This window comes from Rhamphochromis longiceps, linkage group LG14, assembly GCF_057381845.1.
Source record: "Rhamphochromis longiceps isolate RC_006_pf linkage group LG14, R_longiceps_female_GT1.1, whole genome shotgun sequence".
In the NCBI taxonomy this organism is placed as follows: domain Eukaryota; kingdom Metazoa; phylum Chordata; class Actinopteri; order Cichliformes; family Cichlidae; genus Rhamphochromis; species Rhamphochromis longiceps.
This window is the reverse complement of record NC_140570.1, coordinates 15,946,578-15,972,635: the sequence shown is the minus strand read 5'-3', so window position 1 is coordinate 15,972,635 and position 26,058 is coordinate 15,946,578. Positions and strand designations below refer to the sequence as shown.

Here is a 26,058-nt window from a genome sequence, read left to right as displayed (position 1 = left end):
AGTCAGCCTAAATTGTATCTCCCTGGAGCACGTGTAGAAGGTTTCTAGTAACTGATAGCATACAGTATTGTTAGGAATATCAGATGAATGAGAGAAGAAGATTTAGCTAAGATCTCTTACTGAACTGGAACAGACAAAGTTGCTAATAATGGACTAACATCACTTTAACTTTACCTCTAAGACATCACCCCAATGTTCAAAGGCATCTGAATAGTTGTTTTAAACACTTTAAAAATGAAACTAGAATTTCTTAGTTTCAACATTTGTTTTGCTGTTTTATACTATTTTCAATTAAAATTAATGTTTACATAATGTGTAATTGATATTTTCTTTTACAGTTTTCTTTCAAAAATTTTACATCTGGTTTTCACAGTATGTTATTTGTTTCACACCAGAACAACGCCACACTTTGCTTCTCTCTTCATCACATTGATAAACTCCAGTGGAGTAACAGCCTTAGTATTTGTAAAGGAGAGGGAGAAAGAATTTCCACTCTTAGTTTGCAATACAAAACAATGATCTTTCCAGGCGGCACCATTAAAAGTTAATGTGTGATTCGCACACAGTACTCTATTTAGAGGTTCAGATATTATAACCAAATGTGTCAAAGCAATGAAGTATTGTAAATTTATTTTTTAAAAATCAAAGGCTTTTCTGGAAATTGTAAAATCTAAACTATTTCAAGCTGTCAGTTTGTGTGTGTTTGTGTGTTTCAGAGGTGCTTGTGTGCAGCAGCATCAGGCCCTGCGAGCAACTCTGTCTTTGCTCCGCTCCTCTGGCAGCGCGCTCACAGATGTACGGGGTTTCCTCAGCCAACTGACAAGGGCTTGGCAGGCCTTCAGGTCTCAGATAATGCAGCACAACACACAGGTGTACTCAGGTAATACAGACTGTGCATGCACACACACACAACACACACACACTAGTTCAAAGGAGTGTAAAAGAAACAAAGGTTTATATATATGAGAGTCATTTACAGCACAGTAAAGCAGTGCATGTGTTTTTGTAGAGTGCTAAAGTGGACATGAAAGAGGCAGAAAGAGTTGAGCAAATAATCTCTCAACAGGAATAAATATTAGTTTAACTGTGCCGTCAACTCTTTTAGTTCTGAGAGCAGCTCCCACAATGAATGGATCGCAATATGTGTGCGTGTCTGTGTGTTTATAGTTAATACACAAACTCTAACAATCTTTAAAGAGAGGTTAGACAGGATGAAATGTGTGTGCACGTCTTTATGGGTTCATGTGCCTAAAGTCTGTAAACCGATGAACCTCCTACGATAAAATTTAAATAGATGTAAGCAAGTGAAGCAAGACTGCAGGCAGGCATGTGTTTGTGCGTTTTGTGTGTGTTCTGCACTGACAGTAAATGCCTGAAGGAGAGTTAACCTCCGGCTCACCTCATGGGTGGGTCGTTTTCTCTGTGCTGCACGTTCCAAACAGCTGCGAAGTGTAAGCGTGTATGTGTGTGTTTATAGCGGAGAGCAAAAAGAGAGAAGGGGTTTGATGCAGGAAGTCAAAGAAAGTGGTCTACTGTCTGTATTGATGTCGTGTGAGTGTGTTTGCTCAGTGACGTGTTCGTGAAAACAGCTGCTGCACGAACCAACGGATATAATAAACTACACACTGAAGAATGCACGCACTGAGACACAAACACCCCCATGTGGGCTCGTATACACAGTACATATGTTCAATGAAAGCAAATCTTCTGTAAAACAAATATAGAAACCTAATGTCGACGAGGCATTCTCTATTTGTTTTTCTCATCTTTAAAAACAATTCGGCATCTGGGTTTCTGAATATACCAATGCTGCAATTTTATACTTTGTACACAGGCTTACAGACGGGCCGGCCCCTCCCAGGGAAACTTTGTTTGCTAGGCAAAGACATGCGTATTTACTAGCTGGTTGCTGGAGGTTGTTGAATGTCGTCATGTGAAATCAGCTGCAAAGAAGGTGCTGCACCAAAAACATCCTTGTGTTTGTTTTGGTCAAAAACATATTACTGCATAGTCCGCAATAGTTTGGATGGAAGTTTGGATGGAAGACGCGAACTTGAAAATTAGCCACCAAGCAGTAGTGAAACTACTACATTTGCCTTCAAAGTAAAGTTGCTCCTTTTGAAACGTGTTGGTTGCCTTTTACTTTAAAGGCAAACATTCATCTACTTCAGGGCCACTTTTCATAGTTTCACTACTGCTTGGCGAGAAGTGTATTCTTCTACAAAAAGTACGAGCAGCCTGCTAGTAAAGCAGGAAGCGCTGTATACCACTTTAAAAGCAATTTCCCTCCCTTCCCTCACCCCCAACCAATGATAGCAGATGGCTCCCCCTCCCTGAGTCTTGTACTGCCGGATGGTTCTTGCTGTAAAAAGGGAGGTTTTTCTTCCCAAGTGCTTTCTCATAAGGGGTCATCTGATTGTTGGTGTTTTCTCTTAACTTATCAAATAAAGTGGCTTGAGGCAACTGTTGTGGTGATTTGGCGCTATATAAATAAAACTGAATTGAAAGTAGTTGCTGTACCAGTAATTGGCAACTCTATTTCTCCAAGCAGCCAGTGGTCGTCAGGGGATGCCCAACTGGTCTCTAGACCTGTATGACTGCGACTTCAGCAATCGATTTCACAGACAGTCAGCAACAAATCAGCAACTGGTATGGGGGGGGTGTAGTTATACATATGAGTGTCGGTTCAGTTTACTGACTAAAGTTCACCAGTTGCTGTATGTTTTGGTTTTGTGTAGTTTAAATTTAAGACTAGTATTGTGTCTTTTGTGTGTTGTTACGAAAGCTCAAAATAGGTTACCATGCTGCGCATTATAGTCAAGCTGATAATGTGCATAAGAAAGGCTTTTAACATCTTTATCTGCAACGTTTGATTGACAAGCAAAAATCCCATAATTATTCAGCTAGTTCTGGCTCGTTCCAACACCAGCTGGTTAATCAGTGACATGTTTTTAGCCCTACTGTGATACAATTACTGTAATTTCAAAACTGAACCAAAAACCCTTTGCCAGTCACCTGAATGCGACTGCAAACTGATATGGGCGTTTGTCGGCTTTTAAACTGTGCTACTTGTCTGTCAGCATTCTGTGGTTAGCGCCGAACAGCAGACGAGCGGAGCAGGTGAGGTGGGGAAGAAGAAGCAGAGGGAAACATAAGGAGGTTGCCCAATGTGAATAGATAAATGTGGTTTATGGTTAGGTGGAAGAGAGGAGGGAGGAGAAGCCTTGAGGGGTGTGGAATTTTACAGAGAAACCAAGATAGAGACACACGGTGAGATTGGAGGAAGATGAAGATGCGATTAATCCAACTTTACTTTTGTGCAAATGTCAGCAGTTGACTTGTATGACTTGACAGTTAGAGGCGATGGACCCAGAGGTTTGAATGTGTGGGATTTTGGTGGAAACAGACTCGAGTGTCATGTGACTAAGCGTGACTAAAGCCACACAAATGTGCGTGCGTGCTTGTGAGCATGTGTGCGGGTGTGTGTGACCGATCCGTGAACCACATATATCTGCCAACACCGTGGGCCATCCCAACACTCTATAGTATCTATTTCCCTGGGAGCCAACTTTCTACGTGTGTGAGTTGATACCGATAGGAGGAATATAAAAATATCAAATATATGTTCACACAGCTTAGCAAATACTGCCTCCACATCTCTCTGTTTCCATTTCTCAGTCGCTCCAAAGCATTTTAATGTAAACATGGATAAGAATTGTATTGGGGTATAATCAGCTAAAAGTTTATGAATTCCTGTAGGGAGGTATTCAGGTATAGCAGGTTTCTAAAAGACAACTGCAATGCAGTAATAAGCCGTTATTACTGAGCAATTTTCACTTCATAGCACTTACTTTCTCTGAGAACATGTAGTACGCTCCTTGGTGTTCTAGTTAGGTAAAAAAAATTTCGAGGTAGGAACAGTAAACTCCTTCAGGGGTCTGCTGTGCAGCACTTCAATCAGATTTTTTCCTCTGAAGCTGCTGTGGTTCAGAAGGTGGTATGCTTTCATTATGCATAATAAACTAGGCAGACACACAAAATGCATGTGGTATGCTTTAGAATGTGATGTTATAGTAATGTAGACTCCAGTGTGTAAAAATTCCAGTGTGTGCGTGTGTAACTGTAAAGGTAGCTCCAATTTTGCAGGGTCTTAATGTTGCCTTGGCTCCTGTAGTGTAGGTTACTGTAACCTAGCTACGTTATGGGAGTCGGCTAGAGTTATTAGTGGCGTTGCTTGTTTCAGTCCATCCACAGCTTTAGCCTCAGGCTGCGGCAGTTGCTGCGTGTTTGCAAAAGCAGTTGTAAACTGCTGTTTATGTAAATCACATGTAAAAGATGTTGATGCTTTGCCAAAGATAATCTGTAGTTTGAAACATCCTTAGTGTGAATCCCCCCTTTTATCTCCCTCTGAAGGGAGCGGGCTTGCAATCGGTTTCATTTGGTTGCTTGTCTGCCTGTTTGTTAGCAGTCGAGCATTTTAAGATATCATTTGTCAAATTGCTGATTTAATTTTGGTGAAAATCGCTTCCAGGTCAAGATCACAACAAATGTCTAAATCAGTTAAAACTTACTATGTTGCCCACATTTTTTTATGGATTGTTTTCAAAGTTCACAACAATATACTCGGCCTTGGGAGACTAATTTCAAAAAACCATAATCAAGCAATATGTCATGTGGCATGGAGAGGCATGGGTAACGTGCATACGATGCCTTATGACCCACAAAGCAAACTGAAATCATCATATTGCCATAAAAACATCATAAATAAAAATCAAAGTTTTAGTTTAGCCCCTGCACTCTCTCAGTGATTTACCACATCAGTTTATTCTGCAGTTAGATTAGTCAAACTGTAGCTTTGTTTTTTGTCCTGTAACATATTTTTCCCTCCATGGAGTAAATCTTATTCTTGGTGTTTTTAGAGTGCTTTGAGTTCATACCGTTGTGTTTGTGGTCATAAGAGTTCTTATGTTTTCTGGACTGACTTTCTGATCTCCCCTGGTATTGGGTTTGAATTATTTGCAGAGCTGTACTCACTCAAAGAAAATCTTGGTCAGCTGAAATGTCCCAACACTTCAACCAATGCGTTTTTCACAGGGAGGCGTTACCTCAACATTAAAGCTACCGCAGTGTGTGGTGCGCACTCTACCTCCAAGCCATATTACAGCAAATGAATAATAATTAGGTATAAAAAGCCAGTATACGCTCACTGAATGATTTGACCTCATCACTTTATACTTAAATGTTAGCAGCAGACTCCGAAGTGACCCGTGCCCACCTGCCAATATTGATGCAATTTTCTGAAATTAGAAATATATCAGCTGTTGATCTGAACAGGACAGTTGAGTGTAATGTTGACAGGCCTCATGTCCCAGGGGGAAAAACAGAATCACGATATCATTTTTCCATTTAAATCAGAAGAGGCTTCAGATCCAGCTTGGTCTAAGGGTGGAACTGCTGCTTCTCACAGAAGCTGTAGCTGGATGCAAATGTCATCTAAACCTATAATTAAACCAAACATATTGACATATGCCAATTCCATCATGTTGACACTCAAGCCTCAAGCCCTAAACACAGCCTAACAAAGACAAGTTAGTTCACTGCTCTTGGATGCTCTTCCTTGTTGGTTGTTGAGCTGTTATATGCAAACCGCCGCAAAGTTTCCAGTTGACTACTTGGCCATCTTACTTAACAGAATGGAGCCACATTAACGACTTCTTTGACATTGTTGTTTGCAGCCAAGCAAATGTCGAGAACACATAAACACTAAATACACTGGACCTGGCAGTTTGCGTTAGGTTGGCCGAGTCCAAAGTTGCTGAGGACTGAGGAGTTCTCACATCTTGTCTCGTCCTCCCTTTGCCAAAAATAACAAAACAAATGCTTTTCTTCCTAAACAAAACATCAATGATCGTCCAATCTGGAAGGATGTGGTCAGATGAGAACATATCGACCCAGCCCCACATAACTGGTCAATATGTCAAAGGGAAGAAGTTGTTTATTAAAGTATTGGCGTTCAAAAGCAGTCATGTACTGCTCTGTGGTGTATTATAGAGTAAATAAAATGTTCTGTGACTGCAGCACAGCACAAAGTAAAGAAGCCCCAGTGACAATACAGCGAGGCTATTCTAAAATGTCTGTGGCCAGCTGCTAGTAAGTTGCTGTAATTTTTACAGCCACCTTGTTACACTGTGTGTGTCTTTTTGTTAGCAGCGAGGACACAATAGAAGGGCTGCGGAGAAAGTCAGACCAGCTGGTTCGCTGTCATCGCAAAACCTTTCTGCTCCATCAAGTATTTATACAGCTATTGCTGTTTGGACACGACTGCTGCTGCAGTGTTTATTTGCGAGTCTTTCTGTGCGAGCCTTTTGACGGGGCTCGTGTTTCAGTGTGTTTGCTGCTTTTCACGCACGCACTTCTTGCCTTTGCTGTGTGTGTGCGCGCGCGTGTCCTTCTGAGCGTGTAGCTGTGCCGCTTTAGCCTGGCAGACCTTGTCATGTCACAGTGACCAGAAAGCAATTACCAGTGTATTGCCAGTTGGAGAAGGACCTCCTACATTCCCCTTTTCCTGCTGAAAGAGCGAGCGAAAGAAAGGGGGAATGGAAGTTAGAGCCAAGATAAGAAACAAAGAGAAAAGGGTGAGAGGGAGAAAACGGAGACACAGAAAGAGAGGAAGCTGGATGAAAAAAAAAGACTGAGAGAAGAGAGACGGTGAAGTGAAAAGAGAGAAAACAAGAGAGGGAGAGAGCAAAGAAAACAAAGACGGGAGCAGGAGAATGTCAGGCTGACATTGGTTTGAGAGCTCTCCAGGCCTGCAGCCACGATACCCTGCCGTACAACGCATTATGTGGCAACGCAACAAAAATGCTATAGAGCTCTACTTCTCCGGCATGATTTCAAAACATCATAAATAACTTGAACTCGATTATGTTTCTACACATTTCTTCATACTGCAGCAGTTATTACAACCTGCAGGAGTTGCTTTTTCATTTTTAAATTTTTGAATATGTAGTACTTATGTAATGTACTAAATTTCCTAATATTAAAGTAGCTTTGCTTTAAAGGTGACTCTCATTGTTAACAATAAATAGCCACACACCACAAAAGAAATAACAATATAAGCTTTTTTATCATAGTTATCTGACAAATGTCAGAATTCATGTTTCTAGACAACCATAAAATTTCAGTTTATGCTTTTATTTCCAATTGATTATTGCAGAGCCACAGAACCTAACAGTAGTTCATGCTAATAGTCCTCACGGTTTAACTTGGTGAACAAAGCATTAAAAATCTACAGTTAAGTCCCAAAGTTTTGGTACAGTAACATTTCTTTTGTAGTTTTGAATAAATGGACAATTGACTGACAAGCAGTTTGTATTAGTTTAGACAACCTAACGTTACTTTAAATATAAAGATCATTTTTGACAGTTTTATGGAAGTCTTTTACAGTCAATTACTCCTTAAAGTCTTGAACTCATGATCACCAAATGCTGTGTTTCCTCCCTTGAGATGCTCTGCCAGGCCTTTACTTCAGCCGCCTCCTGTTACTGCTTGTTTGGGTGTCTCTCTGCGTTCAGTTTTGTCTTCGGTAATTCAAAAACATGCGCTATCTGGAGATAAAATGACTGACTTGGCCAATGAAGAATATCCCGTCTTTGCCTCGAGAAATTCTCGGGTTGCTTTTGCGGTACGCTTTGGATCATTATCCATTTGCACCGTGAAACTGAGTCTGATCAGTTTTGTAGCATTTCTCTGAATATGAGCTGAGAGTATTGCTCTATACACTTTACAGTTCGTCCTGCTGCTTCTATCAGCAGAACCATCATCGATAAACACCGGTGGCCCACTTCCACTGGCAGCTGTACATGCCCGTGCTTGCCGATAATGCAATTTATGATTGCAAGCCTTTGTCATTTTATACATATTTAGCTGAAGACGAGGGCTGGTATGCAAATATTTACACTTATGACAGCTACATGCACAGGGATTTTCCAGTGAAAACAGTGGCATGTTATTCACTATTCAGACTCGAAGCATAAATGCTTTTCTCTTGCATGAGAGCCACTCTTGCATGGAGAAAGAAGTCCAGCGCTGCAGTGTTACAAGCTGTTGGCCTGACAAAAGTCTAAATATCTCAGTCAGCCATTTCCTCCATGTCCGTTTTTAATACATGTATTCAGTGGCCTGGAAACCGGCAGAATAATGATTGCCCCCCATACCTGTGCAGCACACATCTAGATTAAGCCTTTGTTTAAAGATCCTTTCAAGATTCACGTTTCTCTGCTATTTTATTCTTGTTTTATTTTTTTAATCTAGTGATTTGGTTTTGTCTACATGCTGTATCGAACCACCAAGGTGGCAGTGAAGTAAAGAAGCAGCAGCAATACAGCAGCTCCTTGGCGTCAGACACACAACAACACAGGCTGCCCTACCATATCACTGTTTTACCACCCGAGTCCCAGCTTTCCTGTCAACACGTTCCCGTCTTTCGGCTCTCCCTCTCTTCCTCATGTTCAGCTCGTGGCTATGACTTTTTATTTTAACCAACCCTCGTGTATTTCTCACATCAGCTCTTGTTTATGATACACTACGAGCTTTATTTTGTGTTCTTCCTCCTCCACTTGTGTTTTTTCCTCATTATTACAAATGTCACATTTGCACAGTGTTTTATTTAATGTGAGCCGTCCTCCTTTGCTCAAGTCCAATGAACCATCTGATAGAAAACACGGCCCACTCCGTCGCTCTCATGTACCCCCGGATTGTCTTTATGCAGGATGACTTTTGTAAGCTTTTACCGCATCTTCATCGGATGAAGTAATCGTTTGTGTGTCTGTCTGTGTAAACAGCACTGAGTGAGGAGTTGAAGAATTCCAGCGTGGCGCTTCAGAACACGAGAGAAGAGAAAGAGTGCCTAAGTCAGCAGCTGATGTAAGTGTCTGCAGTATGTGGTAAAACAAACAAAACACACACACACAAACACGCACGCAAACACGTGCACCGATGTGGACGCAGGTGATCCGTGGTATTTGAAATATGCCGGGTAAAGAGCAGGTCACTGCAAGGCTTTTACTCTACACATAACTTCCCTCAGCCAAGTGCAGCCTCACTGACTCCACCCAGACCAGGAAATGCTCACTGTCTGCATACCAGGCTTGTCAGGTTGCAACACCAGAGGATTTTACTGTAAAGACTAAAACAAAGGTCTGCTCAGAGGATAAATACATGATATGTAGAAAATAGCTTTCTCAGGAGTGACTGTTTTTTTGTTTTTGTAGTCCATCCAGAAACTGGGTGTTGGTGTTTTATTTTAGTAACACAATCCATAGACGTCATTGACATAATGCTGTAGTTGTTACATTCTGACACTTTAAAATATGTCATATTGTACATTTATTTATTTTTTATTGCCATCACATATTTCTGTCTGTTTGCACATACACATACCTCAATTCCTCCACTTTCCTTTAGGAAAGCACTTTATTAATTGTGACTGTAGTTTTTAGCTTGTCTTTTTTAATAAATAAAAAAAATGCAACATTTTAATCAGACAAATAGCTAAAGCTGTACGTAATGTTATTATGTGGTGCTGTTGGAGGAGCTTTTTGATGAGCAGATGAGAACAAGTTGTGATTTTATGACTCAGGATGATAGTTGGCTCATATGCCGCTTTAGGCATGAGGAACTGGGTCCAACTGTGCCAAACCCAGAGAAACTATGCAGTTCCTGCCAGTCTTCAGGTTTTGACAACTCTTGGGTTTATTGCGCTTCAGAGGAGTGTGAGTAAGATTGTTAATTTAGGTGAGATATATCATGTTCATCGTTTTACAGACAAAGTAAAGCAATTTATTGCACTCGCATTGTAAAAAAGAGCAGCTCGGGATGATAGAATAGTGTTTATAACATGACGGCAAATTTATTTTTTCAGGGTGGAAATCTTTTGTGGTGCTCAAATAGTTTTGAGAAATAAAGAGGTTATACACACACAATACGGTAATATTATGTTGAAGCACAGTACGTATCACTCCGCGAGGCTCCTGCCTACGGTAGCCGTAATGCTCCGACAATCCATCAAGCAGTCCGGGTTCGTAGCTTAGCAAAGTCGTACTAAAACATTTGACAGATTTTTGAGCGCCGTGTACCACATAAAATTGTTTCGAGGTCAGTAAACACAACCAGAATTCATAGGGGCACTGTCGATTTTCAGGAAAATCAATGGATTGATTTTAAGTGTGCCGTATTTTCCAAAAAAACACGGTAATAACGACGTCCCGCTAGCATGCGCTAACAAAAATAGTGCTTTGTTGTGTATCTGAGTACACCACTGAAGTTGCAGCATTTTTACAAACCAATTCTAACAATCTGCTTTCGCCGCCATGCTTTTTCCGCTGTGTGCGTATGACAACAAAGGCACTGCGCATGCGCGTTTTACCCATATTCTATCGCAATATTTCATTTTTCTATCGTTGCCCAACATTTTACCGGTATTACCGTGAACAGTATGATACTGCCCAGCCCTACCACTTACCATGCCAGAAGTCAGCCAGCAGTGCCGGCTTGATACCAGATCTGGGCCAGACCTGCTTGCTATGTGGGAACTAGAGGATTGTGAATAGCTGTGGTTGTTATATTGTGCATTGGTTCAATTGATGTTCCTAACGAAAGGTGGCTGTGTTTATGAGCATTTAAGTCTAGATTATGAAATAAGGTAGAAAAGGTGTGCCCGAGTTTTTTTGTTTGGCATCTTTTCCAGTTATATCAGGCAAAACATTTTCCCGCTCCGTTAATTCTGTTGCAGTGTTGTCAGTGTTATGAATGATATCTGTCTGATTTCCATAAAGCTGCCCGTGTGTGGTGGAGAGCGGTACAGACCTGCAGCAGCATATTTTCCTTTTGCAGATTCACCTGTGCTCTGGAATCATGTTCAATAAAATCTTGTATAAGAACCTCCGTGAGAGCACTCGAAATGGGTCATGGAAGAGGCTTTCTTTCAGCGTGACAGTAACCGGAGACATCCCAACAAGGCAACAAAGGAGTGGCTAAAGAAGAAGCACTTAAGGTCATGGAGTGGCCTAGCCAGTCTCCAGACCTCAGTCCTGTAGAAGATCTGTAGACGGAGTTGTAGATTTCAGTTGTCAGCCAAGAAACCTAAAGGTTTTAGAGAGTTTCTGTGAGGAGTGGGCTAAAAGATGTGTGCAAACCTGGCGACCAACTACAAGAAACATCTTATCGCTGTGCTCGTCAACAAGGGTTTCTCCACCAATGAATGAATGAATGAATGAATGAAGTCATGTTTTGCTTGGAGAACAATACTTTTTTCTCACAATAATATGGAAATTTATAACATTTATATAATGCGTTTTTCTGGATTTTTGGTTAATATTGTGTCTCTCTCTATTACATTGAAAGTAAAATTATAGATTAACAGTAGAGGAGCTTGTTTCAGACAGGGGCTAGACTGAGGGGCTGGGACCAGTGTGGGAGAAATAAGGAACTCTCCAAAGTCCCAGGATATGGAACTAAAAACGAGTACAATATGTCTGCTTTAATTACATGTTTTATTAAAATTCAGTCTGTTTACTAAAATGATCAGTCCACCGAATTTCACCTTGGCTAATGTTTTCCAGCTCATGAGTGTTTAGCTCTTGGATAAAGGAACAGTTGCCGGCCATCCTGCTGTCGACAGGCTTTCCACTTCTGCCACTGAGTTGACAGCCTCAGTCATTCTCTGCTCTGCTCGTGATTCCAGATCTGAGATAACCATGTTTCAGTTTTGCATTCAGTGAAATGGCACTTCTTCTTTGCAGGTGTTTTATTGCCATGTTTGACAAGTTCTGCCATAAGCCACAGGTGTATAAATACACTCAACAAAAATACCAGTTCCCACGAATATTCAACAACCTCGCACAGCCATTGAAGTGGAGTGGACCAACATTCCACAGGCCACAATTGACAATCTGATAGACTCCATGCGACGATGTGTTGCACTGCATGAGGCAAATGGTGGTCACACCAGATACTGACCGGTTCTGGGTCCCCAGACCCCCAATAGCGCAAAAAACTGCACATTCCAGGGTGGCCTTTTGTTGTGGGCAGTCTGAGGTACACCTGTGCACTACTCATGATGTCAGATCAGCATCCTGATGTGGCACACCTGTGAGGTGGGATGGATTATCTCAATATGGCAGATGTGCCCACTACCACACATTTGGACTGATTTGTGACCACTGTTTGGGAGGGATGGTTATATTGTGTATCTGGAATGAATTTTAGGTCTCTACGTCCATCCCATGGGGAATGGGAGCAGTAACAAAGGTGTTGCGTTTATATTTTTGTTGAGTGTAGAACATACACACATGCAGCTGTGTAAATTGGACAACAAAAAGAAACATTTGCATCCCTTTGTAAAACCTCACAGAGCTTTTTGCTTCCTGCCTTTAGCCTTAAAGATAAAGATACGCAACAAAATGGAGCAGGATGTTCGGTTAAAATTAATAATTTCTCAAACCCTCATGAGTCCCACGAGGATGTGTTCAGGAACATCAGTCTTTTTCTTCCCAGCAGGAGGACGACATTTATTGCTGTGGTAAAATGTCTTTTTACAGCTGTTTGATAAGCTGTGACTTGGCAGCGACGTTTCATCAAGCACAAACAGTGTTTTCACATGCACACTTTAACTGCTCACTGCAGGTCAAATTTTCCCATCGATTACCTTTTTTAACCTTCGAAAAAATATTCACTACAACATGTTCTCCAATACTTCATGAAGAAAAATACAGAATAATAATAATAATAATAATAATAATAATAATAATAATAATTACCATTACCAAGAATTACCATTATTTACAAAGCAAAGGACAAAAACAATGAAATTGAGGATAAGAAACAAGAACAGGAGAAAAGATGCACAGAAATTCAGAGTAAAATCCAAGCAATGGTGAGCAAAAATACCAATTTGAAAGGACTATATAACAAAGCACAGTAAACACTGAAATGCAAGAGGAGAAGTGACGACAAGAGAAAAAACAAACTATCCAGTCTACACTTCAAGAACTGCAGAGGAGACATCAAGAGTTGCTGGGCATCCAAGACAAAGTACAACAAACAAACCACAACATGCATGAGGATAAGAAAGTTCAAGAAGAAAAATATAAAGAGCTGCAAGAGAAACAGTAAGAACTCCAAGAAAAGCATGAAAAAATCATGAAAAATTAAAGGGCTGGAGAAAATTTGAGTTACAACACAAAGAACTTATTATTGAGATGACAAATCTCATAGCACAGAACAAAAGTCTACAGGAAAAGTGCCTGAAAAAGAAGAAGCACTTCAGGTTTTCCAGAAGAAGGACTCTGCTGCTTCTTCACTTCAGCCTGGACAAGAGAAACCTCATCTTCCTCCAACAGGAGCAAACTTTACAATAAATGATGCAAATAAATTCACCGTGCTTCAGGATTTATTCAATGCTAATCGGGTTTAGAAACATTACTGATGGTACTGAATGTAATATATGCAGAATGATTGAGATTGTGGAATTAATTCATAATTATTCTGTAGCGTGTGGGTCTGTGAAACACGTATCATGTGCATAAGAAAACCCCAAACACACAAAAAGGAAGGATCATCTTCAGAAAGCCTGGAGAACTATTGCTCATTGCGGTTCAAGACTTTTGCACTGCACTGTACACAGCAGTGTGAATATAATTCAAGGTTAACATTCACTGATGTCACTGGTGCGTATTTAGAATTAAAAACATGCTTAGATACTGGTCCCCAGTTACAAGTCTGTTTGCAATCAATCGCAAAGAATATTATATTTCTTCAGGGAAACTGAAGAAAGCAAACAGTTTACTGTGGTGCACAAATAATAGTTTTCCTGTGTTTCTTTCCATGTCCGTGTCCTCTTCTCTTCGACTGCTTTTGCATGAAACGGATCGTTCTCATTCTGTACTTTTGTGTTTTATTTTTAAGCTAATTCCATCTGACCCGCTGCCCTCTTTCTTGCCATAAAAACTGCTCACGCCTCTGCATGCTTGCATGTGCCCAAACTTAATTTGACTTTGTGGCCACGCATGTGGAACGTGCACATCCATCTAACACAGGGATGAATGCAGAGACAGAGATGACGGAGGCGAGGTTTGCAATCTGACGCGACCTGACATATGGAGATAGAATGCTACAGGGAGAATCAGCCTTAAGGACATGTTGCATGATGAGTTAGGTGAGAAGGATCAGGCAAATATGTTCAAGTCTAAGACTTTATTGCATGATAAAGGGTGTGTGTGGAGATGATGACAGAGAAACAGGGGCTGACATGTAGGTATCTGAGCAGTTCCTCACTGTTGTCAATTACAATGGTAGCTGTAGGCCAGTTTGGCACGTCAACTGTCTGAACATGTTTTGTAAATTTGCTTGAATATTTATCAAAACTGGGTATATTTATTTTTGTATCTTGGTATCATATTTCTTGCTTTAATCTTCTTTTTTTTTTTACCTGGAAATCAAATGAAGTGCTTCTCGAATAAAAGTACAAAGTGCCTTAAGTGTAATATTGAGTAAACGTTACGTCAGTTAATTCAGGAATAATTGTGTTAGTCTTGATAAAAATTCATCTTGCTTTGCTTAAAAAAGTGCCAGTGTTAAAAAACAAAACCAAACAAGTTATATTCATTCATAAATAATGTTATTATTACTAATGCTGCCGATTTTGTTATTAAGTAAGTATTATAAGAAAGTGCAATAGAGAATATTTTTCAGTTTTATTAATTTAAATCCCGATGCATAAATATAACAGCTGATTTTAACTGCTGTGTGGTTTGCATGTTCTAAACAAGTTGTTAAACACTGCATGGGTGTGCCACAGATTTGTGCTCTACTTGAACGAATGTCGCTGGTTAGAAATAACAATGAGCACAAGGGAGTGATTAATCTGTTTCGTGTGTGGCAGACAGTCAGCCGAGGTCAAGACTGAGGTCCAGATGGGACGTCTGAGTCGACCCTCCTTTCACTGTCCGCTTGACGCTGACTAAAATGCCCACAGACGCTGTTTTGTGGGAGTTTATGGGCGTCTCTGTGCATCCTGAATCCTTTTAGTCTCAACTTGTATCTTCACATCTCCAGAGCATGTTGGACCCTCGATTCACTCTTGATATTTAAGAGCAAAAAAATAATAATCTGTGTGTAAAAGCCATCGCCATGACAACTCCCCAACCTTTGACGCACACCTCAATCAGACATCCACACCTGTTTTGCTTCTGTGGCACTATCTGGTTGCTTTGGAAACACACATATCTGAGGACAGTCCACAGCTGTGGAATGTTTTTTTGATCTTGCTGTGCATTCTGACCAGCCAAGGGCAGCTTGTTCTCTCATTTGCAAACAAAGTGACTTACAGACTTTTAGGATACTTTTATCACCTTCCTTTCATCCAAAAATAACGCTAATTTATAATACACTGTGCATGCAAACTCTGCTCCTTGTGTGGATTAACTTTTATTAATCTGATTTATGACTCACGCTACTGGCTATGTATCATCTGTCAGCATTTGTCAGTTCATCACAGAGAGCTTCACAAACCTCCGCCTATATCTCAGGATGAGTCGTTTGGAAGAGGTGTTGGGAAGAGTCCTGCTGCTTTCTGATTGGCAGGAGACACCGAGCTCGTCCTTTCATCAGAGGACGAACACATGGCTCATCCAATGCAGACGCAGGCCCGGTTAAAAGGATGGATTAGTTGGAAGAGAGGGTTAGATGAAAGATGGGATAGGACGCATGGAGCACGAGAGGAAAGATGAAAGAGTGGTTGGTGAAATGAGTGAAGGTCAAGAGAGAAAGAGCAAAGGATTGATGTGATTGATGTGAAACAGCTTGTTTTCATAAGGATGATGCACGCTGGCTGCCCTGTGTATGTGTGTGCCCGCATGTGTGCATTAAAGCCAGTGTGTGTGCATTATGTCATATGTCTGTGTGGTTATTGGCAGTAGTATAGCGACTGCTCTCAGGATGCCCCGTTTCCCACGAGTTCTCTGACACAGAAACAGATTTTTTTCTGTCTTTTTTTTCCACCCTCACCACACTCTGCTGTTTATCACATGCTAGATAAAAATCAGCCACAGCCCTTTGAGAAAGAAGACTTTTTTTTCTTTCCTCTTCCCTTTTCAAATTCAAAAGAAATCTCACTCTTTTGTAAGCACACACCACAAAAATAAATGCATTTCCCTAATGTTGCAAGTGTCTGCTTTCCTGTGACCGGTTGCCAAGAACAACACCACTCTGAGTCAGCATTTCAGTTTTGGTGTTGCGATTCACCACTTCCTCCACTGACTGCCACCTGTCCTGCTTCAGGCCCGATCGGCAGCAAACCGTGCGCAGTTTTGGTCACTCGAATATTTTCCTGGTCTGCTTCACTTTTACGAGGCATTCCTGAACTGTGTGACACATCTAATTACGCAGGGGAACGAAATGTGGCCACGAAGGACGGGCGAAGATTAATGTGATTCCATCAGTCATCCAGCTGAAGCCTGCAAACATGTGACGGCTCTGATCTGAATGCTACGTGCTGTCAGGCTGTGATTGCACATGCCACATCTGCTGTGGTTACTTTGATTAAATCTTGCACAACCAGGAAGCTTTTTCACCTCGTTTCAAGTTCGTGCAGGGTTTACCGATAGTGACATAACTCGGTCCACTCAGTGGGAAAAACTATTAAGGGATTTTGTTGTTTTTATTCTGAACCCATCTCCCCTCCCCTGGAGGAACTTTCCTGGAATCCTCATGTTGTGATCGTAACCTGCTTCTGACACATCTACTGATAATATGTGATAATAGATTCTTCTGACTCTCACTTTGTTTCCATGTGCAAACTGTGTGCACCACATGCCTGTAGCCACAAATGTGCCCAAAGTCCTCCAGCGCTCTCACGGAGCACTGTGGACTTGACTGCACTTTGAAGCCTGCAAAGTCACAAAGAAAACACCACCGACCACCATTTTACTCTCTCTCTCTCTCTCTCAGTCATCCTTCTCTCCCTCAAAGGCCCTTTTCACCTCAGAGGAAAAAGAGTCAGGAACAGGAGACCGGGAGATAAAGAATAGAAAGAACGGAAACAGCAGTTGAGAGTAAGATATTGTGAGATAGATATCATGTCATCTCTGACCTTGAAAACACAAAGGGAGGGAGAGTGAGAGGGTCAAGGCATAGTAGTTTGTAAAGTATGAATTGTATTATGCTGTAGCTGAATAGAAAGAATGCAGGAGGTCTGTTCCAAATCATCGGTAGATGCCCGGGAAGAAAAGAAGGTTAAGAAAAAAAAAGAGCAAGCGAGAGAGAGAATGGGATGGAGATGTGTGAGTGTGATAGAAGGTACAAAGAGCGGGAGGCTGATAACTGGAGCCAGACAGCTGCGAGTGTTACTCTCATTATGTGTCTGTATTTGTGCTTCTGTCTGTGACTAACATTCGCATACTTTCACTGGCTGCTATCACATTCACACCTTACGTGTCACCCTGAACTCATCTCTCCGCCATGGATTTAATGTGGTTGTCTGGCATTAGCTGCCGTTACTGTGTTGCCTTTTCTTTTCTTTTCTTTTTTTTTATATAGTTTTAGACGTACATCTCAGGGGGAAAGCTGCCATTTTTGCAGGGTCAGAGCTGTTAGTCCCCAAGCATTGGCTTGACAAATAATCAGAAAGGTCAGGCTAAAGCCACACTTTTAAAACTTTGCTGAAATTACAGTTGGTTTAGGCCTGCACATTCTCATTCAGGTGTCTGTGCGAAGCATTTAGACATATTTCATGTTGCTTTTAGAGCTTGAACTGTTACTAAAAAGCAATCAAATCACTCATGAAATGCAGATTACAGAACTTATAGAGTGAGGAGCTGCTCCGGCTGTGAATCCACTTTTGTTGAAATGTACAAATAATTCCAAAGTGTTTGTCAGGGGAAAAAAACAAAATCTGTCTCACTGGAAGTGAAAACAGGCCGCCTCCCTCTGAGCTCAGACATGCAGGCCTTCTCAGTCTATATCCTCGTTGCGTGTGTTTGCAAGGTCACAGGGCTAGACGGCCGAAAACATACTGGCACGCACGCATACACCCAAACACATTAACTGATCATGCCGCCAGAGAGGGGATTAGACTGAGAAGCCGGCAGGGTTAGGGGGGTTAGGGTAAAGTATGTGTGTGTCTGTGTATGTGTATGCATGGAAGGTAGGAGTATCACACACTGTCATGGCACGCACTATTAGAATTAAAGCCGATTTACTTTCTCGAGAAGAGGCAGCAGCTGCCCATAGAACAAGAGGTGATCTAAAAAACACCATCTAAATTTTTTTTACATTAAAATCACAACATAGCAACTCAATTTAGTTGCAAACTGACAGACAGCAGCACTTTTTTGAGCTCGAAGAGTTACAATATGCTTGAACTTTTGCTGATCCCAGAGGGAGGATTCATTGTTAAGCTTGGCTTCTTCCACATGGAGATTCAAGTCAAGGAGTGCGCAGAATAGCAGCTGTATTGATTTGGCATCTTGCTCAAGTACTCTACAGTGACACTCGAGATTGTAAAAAAACATACCCAGGGAATATGGATTTCCTTCTGGCTGAATGTGAACTGTGGGTATGGGAGTTAATGCTTGCTATATTAGATCTATGCTCATAAATTGGTCATAAATGTATTTACTCAACAAATGGTGGAAATGATCACCTGTGCCATGTGCTTTTCGTCTCCAGAGAGCAGAAGAGACGGAGTGAGGAGCAGCTGTCCCAGCTAGAAGACTCTGAAAAGGAACACAGAGGAAAGCTCCTCAGGTTTGCTCCTCTTTCTGTTTCTCCACGCTCCAACTTTCCCACAACCACAACTCTCATCCCACTCATTCTTCTCCAATTATTCTCTTCCTGTGCTCCATCTCCTTCCTCCCAAAGAGAGGTGGCTGTATAACTGTTGGCCCTTGGATCATTTGTGGAGATCTTAGGCTCCATAAAGTGCCGGCGACACAGCCAAAGCTCGTGTGAGGCTGGCACGACAGATGGAAGCACTTCTTAGTTGCCGGGGAATCACGTTTCACACACACACACACACGCGCATCCGTAGACATACTGTACTGTAGCTATGCCGAGGTAAAGCAGTAGTCCGTCACACTAACACACATGTGTGTCACACTCACACAACCCACATGTGTATACCCACAAGGCCTCTCATCTTTCCATGCAGGCGATAAATGTAGGGTGTGTATTTTTTCACATGGTATTTGCTGGTATTCCCGTTCTAAGATGCTGGCAGCCTGATGCGTTCAATTACACCGTCGATTTATTTCCCCTCCCACACTGAAGCCTCTGATCTAACCCTCTGGCTCCTATACGGCTCAACATAAAGCGGTGCTCCGCTAGGGGAGGTGGAAGCTATTTTAGAAGGATGAGAGATTGAAGAAACATCCCCCCATACCTGAAAATGTAACAGGAGACAGCAATTTACTAAACTGCCCCAAAAATGGAGACCATAGGTACCAAAAGACAATGTTTATCTGGTCAAAACACTTTGGCTTCTGCGGGGAAACCAATGAGTGCCTGCTTTCTAACGCTGCAGGTACTGATTTCGAAATTGAACTTCAATCTGTGAATCTGTCCAGTTACACTTGCTTCACGTAGTTTGAAATAGGTTTATTTGAATGTCCCTGCAATTTCCTTTAATATGTTCCTTTAAAGCAGATAAAAGCGAGAACAGACAAGAGAATCCATATCTTTCTGTGTTTGACACCACTTTAGAGCTCTGTTTTTCTTTGTCAGCCCATCTCATTCTCTGTTTTCTCAAAAACACTTGATCCTGCTTGTCTGCCTCCTAATAAAGCATCGAGATCTGTGACCAACGTAGATAGTGCACCTGCCCGTTCATTATTTTTCTCCTGTGTTTTTTCATGAATGAACAGTCAAGTAAATTTGGTACTCTGGACCAGAGATGGATACGGTAATCTGATTACTTTTTTCAAGTAACCAGTAAAGCAATGGATTACTATTGCAAAAAAGTAATTGGATTACTGTTACTCTCCCGTAAGCAAGCTGTGTTACTGCGTTGCTAAACCGTGATTTTGTTTGTGAGAGTGTCTCATGACAATGACGTACGAGCGTGCGACGTCCGTGACAACAACAGACGTGTGTAGAACAACAATGGATAATCTGGAGTGTGGGGGAGAGTACGACCATGCAGTGCTTAAAGCTTAAAAGTACTGACATTACTTTGAGTTTGATTCTGTGAAAGGTGACAAAAACATTAGTGTCTGCTTTTTAACTGTCTGCGGGAAGCAAAAGATTTAACTTCAAATCTGAGCGAGCACCGAGCACGCTGCTACGGGAATGTGAAATTCACAGAGAGACACCCGGATCTCCCCACTGACATGACCGCTCCTGCTTAACAGGTGAAGATGGATTTAACAGTGACAGGACTTAGTGCTGTTGAATCTTTGATTTTATTTATTTTTTCTGTGTTTTACTTGCATCTATTTGAAAGAGCGAGTGTAAACACAAAAAAGTATTTTATTTTATATGCTGGAGAATGCAGAAAATAGGTTTAAATGGTAAACAAATTTCCCCCAGTCAGAGAATGTTGCATATAATTGAATTTTTGCTTGATGCAATGTGCATAAAGTTAAAAGATTAAAACTAATAAAGGAGGAAACATCATTTTCTAATTGGTGCATGGAAACGTTCTTACCCTGCACAAAGGACAAGGAAGACGTGATCTGTCAGCCCCGAATAGAAACTCCTCATATGAAATTGAAAAAAAAAAACCTGACTCTCCAGCACCCATAGCACAGTGCCAAGAAATTAGACTCGGAGTGATGACATCTGGCAATGATTGAAGTCCTTTTTAATGGAAGATAATAACATTTAAGATATGATAAGAGGTAATGGAATATGTACGTTTGCAGTTATGTGGGCGTTGCACCAGTCTCTTGAGTTGAAGACAGAGCTGAGTGTGAAGCTCATCGATCTACGTCCCCACCTGCACCCATGGTCACGAGCCAAAAGAATGGGATCGTGGATACAAGTGGCGCAAATGAGCTTCCTCCATAGCGTGGCTATGCTTTCCCTCAGCTGTAGTATTTATTTCCTTTACATGCCTGCTTTTGTAGTCATGAACACAGTGTTTTAGACAGCTGTATATACTGTCCAAAAGGCAATAATAATAATCAGATTGATTATTGTTGTTATTAGTAGCAGTAGTAGTAGTAGGCTTAGACTTGTGTTTAAATTCCAGCCGCTGGTATTTGTTCGTACGCACAAAAAGGTAACTTATAAATTTGTTCCTAAAGTACGAACAAATTCATAGCCAAAACTATTGATAAATCGTAGATTTGTGTATACACACTGTTAGTAAATGAGGCCCAATGAACTTTAAAAGTCCCAGTTTTTTTTCACCTGCTGGATTCCTGACTTTTGGAAGTCTGATAAGGTTGGAGAATGAACGGCTTCTCTCTTATCTAACAGACTGTCCTTGGTGCTTACACAGACCGGTTGACCTGTCAGTACAGAGTTGAAAAGCAAACCTTGCCATGTGTGCACGCTCATCTTATGTGTCTTTTTCATAGGTTACAAGTGGAGCTGGAGGAGAAACATGAGAGGTGGTTGTCATGCCAACAGAGATGTGATGCAATGCAGAAGCAGCTGTTGTCTTGCAGTCAGAGAGAGGAGCAGATGAACCGGAAGTACTTTGCAGCTGCAGAGGAAGTGACACAACTAAGGAGAGCTCTGGAGAATACAGAGCAGGAAACAAGAGAGCTGAAGAAAGAAAGGTGATGACTGTGACTTCTGTTCTATTCTGTTCTATTCTGTAGTTCATCATTTTGCAGCATAGGTGCTAACTTTGATCTATAAAAGTGCTGCCAGTGAAACAAACAGCAGTAATTTAATCTTATCAGAGTTTGTAACAGAGACACATGTGGAGAAAAAGCAACCAATTTTAGGAGTTACAGATACACAAAAAATTAAGACAATTGTGGGACAGGGGCGTGGGAAGGAGACATGGGGCCCCATAGCTCGGATGGTATACTGTCGCATTTTTCATCTTCACACCTGTAAAGTTTCATGACTCACACAGACACAGATTCACCCTCTCTGTGGCTGCTGGTGAAATGTCGTGAAACAAAAGCCCTTTATTTTTTTCTTGCTGCAGACAACTTAACCACCTCCACCGACCTCCAGCGACCCATGAAAGGACTCGCAGTTCTCTGGTCTTTCTCACCCTTTTCACATTACAGACTTTTGCTACACATCTGCAGCATCTGTCTTATCACCACTCCTTCTGTGCTTCCACTTAGAGCGCTACCTGGGTCCAGCTTTATCCCCTGTTGACGCACACCCACAGGCACACATTCCTCTCTACAGTATGTGCTGCACATTATCCCCTTCCAGCACTTTTATTGCCTGATTTGAGCAGAAACACTCGTCGTAGTTCTGTGCTCAGCGTCCTCTTTAGAGCAAGTATCATTCACCCAAACACACGTGTATCCATCGATCCAACTCATTTATTTTATCTAACATTCACATGGATGCCTTGAAAGTAACTTGAGGTTCACTCTGGCCCAAGGAGAGATTGACCATCTGATTGGTAGATAGCCTGCTGTACCACATGAGCCACAGGCTGTGCTTGCTAGTTTACTAGTTTACTATGTAATAATCCTTGGTCTGCTTGTAAGGATTCAAATCATCTTTAATATATATCACTTTTCTATTCTTACTGACCGCTCAGAGCAGCCTACACTACATGTAGTAGTACAGTAGAGGAACTATAGGTACTTTATTTATGCTTTATGGTATATGCAAAGCCATTTAGTGAGCATATGTGAAAAAGGACTAAAAAACAAGATTGAAAGTAAAAGTGGCAGCTGTGTAATAAAGACAGCCAAATTACTGCTACTACTCAGTCGCAGCAGCAAGGATAATTCACCCCATCATCTCTACGTTAACTCGGAACGGCAGCTCTTTAAATAGCTGCCGATGAAAAGCAGTTGTGAAGTGACAGTGAAAGGGCAATCTTAACAGCTGGCAGGCAAAATTTTCCCCAGGCCAGAGTAAGATTGAGGGAGTGGTGAAATTGCAGGGATGGACAAGAAGGTCAGTACAGAGGGACGGTGAAGAGAGCAGAAGGAGGCAGGAAAAAGGAGAACAAATTATGGAGAAAGTGAGGATAGAAAGTAGGAAAGGAGAGTGAAAGAGAGAGGGAGGTAGAAGGCTAGGAGTGTTTCAGGGAGGAGGGATGGAGACTGTGACTGTGGTTTCGGTGGTTACTTCACACACTGTCTGGCTTTCGCATGCACACAGCATGGGTCACAGGGGCCGCACACAATCTACACACTCACTCATACACTCACACACACACGAAACTTGACAGCGTGCCTTTGATTCAGTCTAACTGACACAAAGTTTAAAACAGAGAGACGGAGCGGAGAGGAAAAGTGGAGGGAGAAGGAGGAAAGAAAAAGTGGCAGAAAGCGGGTTCAGAGTGAAAGATTTAAAAGTCAAGAGAGGTCAGGAGTATCCGTGTGCTTCCTCATCCAAAAATGGGTGAGGGCTTGTTTCCAGTGGTTTCAAGCTGCAGAGTTTTCGTGACAAATATGAACTCGAGAGCAAACTCGTTCTAGCCCCACAGAGAAGCAGTTTTAATGCCTCTGGCTTTTCTTATATAGGCTAATAAAAGAATAGAGGAGATTTATTTCAACCACACATCTAAGATATCGCCTTCATCTGTGTTTACCCTTCTCTCTCGCTGTCGTTTTTTTTTAAGCTCGTCTCTTGGTGTACTCTTGATCTTCTCACTGTTTTCTTGGGTGGAAAGTATTATATCATCCTTGTCTGGTTCTTGACTTTTATTATGGCTCTCCCTCCTTTTTTTTTATTAACAGTTCATAAATTGCTATTGCTGTAAATTTATGTCAATTTTTTCTTTACAAGGCAGCCCATTTGTGCTTTGAAAGCTCGAAAGCTTTGAAAGTGTGTGTGAGTGTGGGAAGATTCTCGCCTTTGAAATCTTCATCATCTTTCCAGGTGGAGAGTGGTGTCCCTGAGGATGTATTATGTCAGCAGAGATTTGTGTTAGCTGTTGATCCGCTTTGTTTATTCACAAACACGCAAAAAAAAGGGGGAAAAAAGTGGAAATTGCCTTTGTGATGTGCGGACAGTTTAATTTCTTTGTCTGTGTGTGCGCACACAGATTTTATCAGCAGAAGTAGGCAAATAGAGTGTGCCTTTTGATGAGGCAGCACCCGCTGCACACAGCCACTCACACACACACACACACACACACACACACACACACACACACACACACACACACACACACACACACACACACACACACACACTCTGCACAAAAACACATTTGCCTGTCCTTAAAAGCAGCCTGGCGTGTGAGTGAACGAGAGAGTGTTCCCGGATTTTCCCATCATTCCTCCCTGTAATCCCCCAAGACCTCCTTCTGAGGGCTGAACTTGCACGCTCACGCTTCCCAGGGGGTCACACATGCCAACACACACACACACACGCACTCACTGCAAATTTAAAAGGTCTGATACACTGCATAGCTGCGGGGGTCTACTTATTTGATAATCAGAGGGGAATTATATCTGACTGTGAAACACATGCACACGCTGTTGAAAACACTCACATAAAGGCATACACAAATATTGTATGCATCAGCAGTTTCTCACATATTAAGTCTTCAGCTTCATGAAACTGTCAGATCCTAACTTGGAGGGTTCTTCGTCTTCACCAGCTGAACTGAAAAACATCTTCAGGCTCTGTGCTTTAGAAAACACACATACTCAGAACAGGCAAGAAAAAGTCCTTTTCTCAATATACTGAGTATGCAATGAAATGTACTTCTCTAAGCAGTTGAATGCAAGCAGCATGGACAAATGACACCAATCCTTGCTTCTCAGTCAGTTATCAGTCAGCGAACATTTAAACTGACACCAGGAATATGCTTTGATTAGATTAACAGTATTTAAGCTGTTTGAAATATGACTGCCTAGTCACTGCTGCCCAGAGCGCTGCAGCGACGCTGAAACGACCAACTGATGGATCATTTGCTAGAAATATAACTTAATCTGCACTTGGTTTCCTAATTTATTGGACAAACACACAGTTTTTCTCTCTGTTCAATTATGATGTGACTGAATGCTGACCTTTAGCAGTCCTTTCATTTTTCATGTGGAGGCTTAAAGATAATTGAAGTCTAGGACCAATTTTCATCACCGAATGCTGTGTTTCCTACCTTGAGATGCTCTTCTAGACTTTTACAGCAACAACCTTCAGCTGCTCTCTTAATTCAGTTTTGTACTTAATAATTGAAAAGCTGCTCTACTGAGGGGAGATCAGGTGACTGACTTGGCCACTGGCATGTCTTTGCCTTGAGAAACTCTTGGGTTGCTTTTGCAGCATGATTTGAGTCATTATTCATTCATACTGTGAAGTCCTGCCCAGTCAGTTTTGCAGCATTTGGCTGAACCTGAGCAGAGAGTACAGCCCTGTACACTTCACACTTCCTTCTGCTCTTTCTATCAGCACTCATATCATCAATAAACACTGGTGACCCGATTCAGGCTCTTTTAGATGTTTGGTAAAGTCTAATCTGACCTTTTTGTAATTGAGTGTAATCAGTGGTTTGCACCTTGTAAATTTCTCTTTCCTGTAAACTCTGACAGTGACATTCCTGCCTCCTCGTGCACCGTATTGACTTTGCTAGAAGTTGTGAAGTTGTTTTTCTTACTCATGGAAATAATTTTGTCATCATCCACTTTAGTCTTCTGGTCTTTTAGGCCTTTTGGTGATGCTGAGCTTCACAGAGAATTCATTCTTTTTAAAAAATGAACCTGATTGTTGTTTTTTCCTAAAGTTTCTGTCTGACAGGTTTATTTAGTTTTTTCAGCCTAATGATAGCCTCACTTGCACTGACATCTCTTTGGGTCTCGGTGAGATGCTCTAAAATACTGATTCAACACTTTGAATTATCTAAAGATATTTTATCTGCATCATTCGTCATGAAATACCACGGCCATGAAACTGTGTCAG

At 41.5% G+C, this 26,058-nt stretch overlaps 1 protein-coding gene across 1 annotated transcript in view; it reads left to right on the top strand.

The window, feature by feature from the left end:
* Positions 1-26,058, top strand: part of lekr1 (Leucine-, glutamate- and lysine-rich protein 1) — a 104,618-nt gene that overhangs the window by 57,541 nt on the left and 21,019 nt on the right. Inside the window, exons 5-8 of the mRNA XM_085380715.1 lie at positions 717-880; positions 8,844-8,925; positions 18,727-18,804; positions 21,579-21,782. Coding sequence (XP_085236841.1) covers positions 717-880; positions 8,844-8,925; positions 18,727-18,804; positions 21,579-21,782 — 528 coding nt within the window. The remainder of the gene's footprint in view (positions 1-716; positions 881-8,843; positions 8,926-18,726; positions 18,805-21,578; positions 21,783-26,058) is intronic.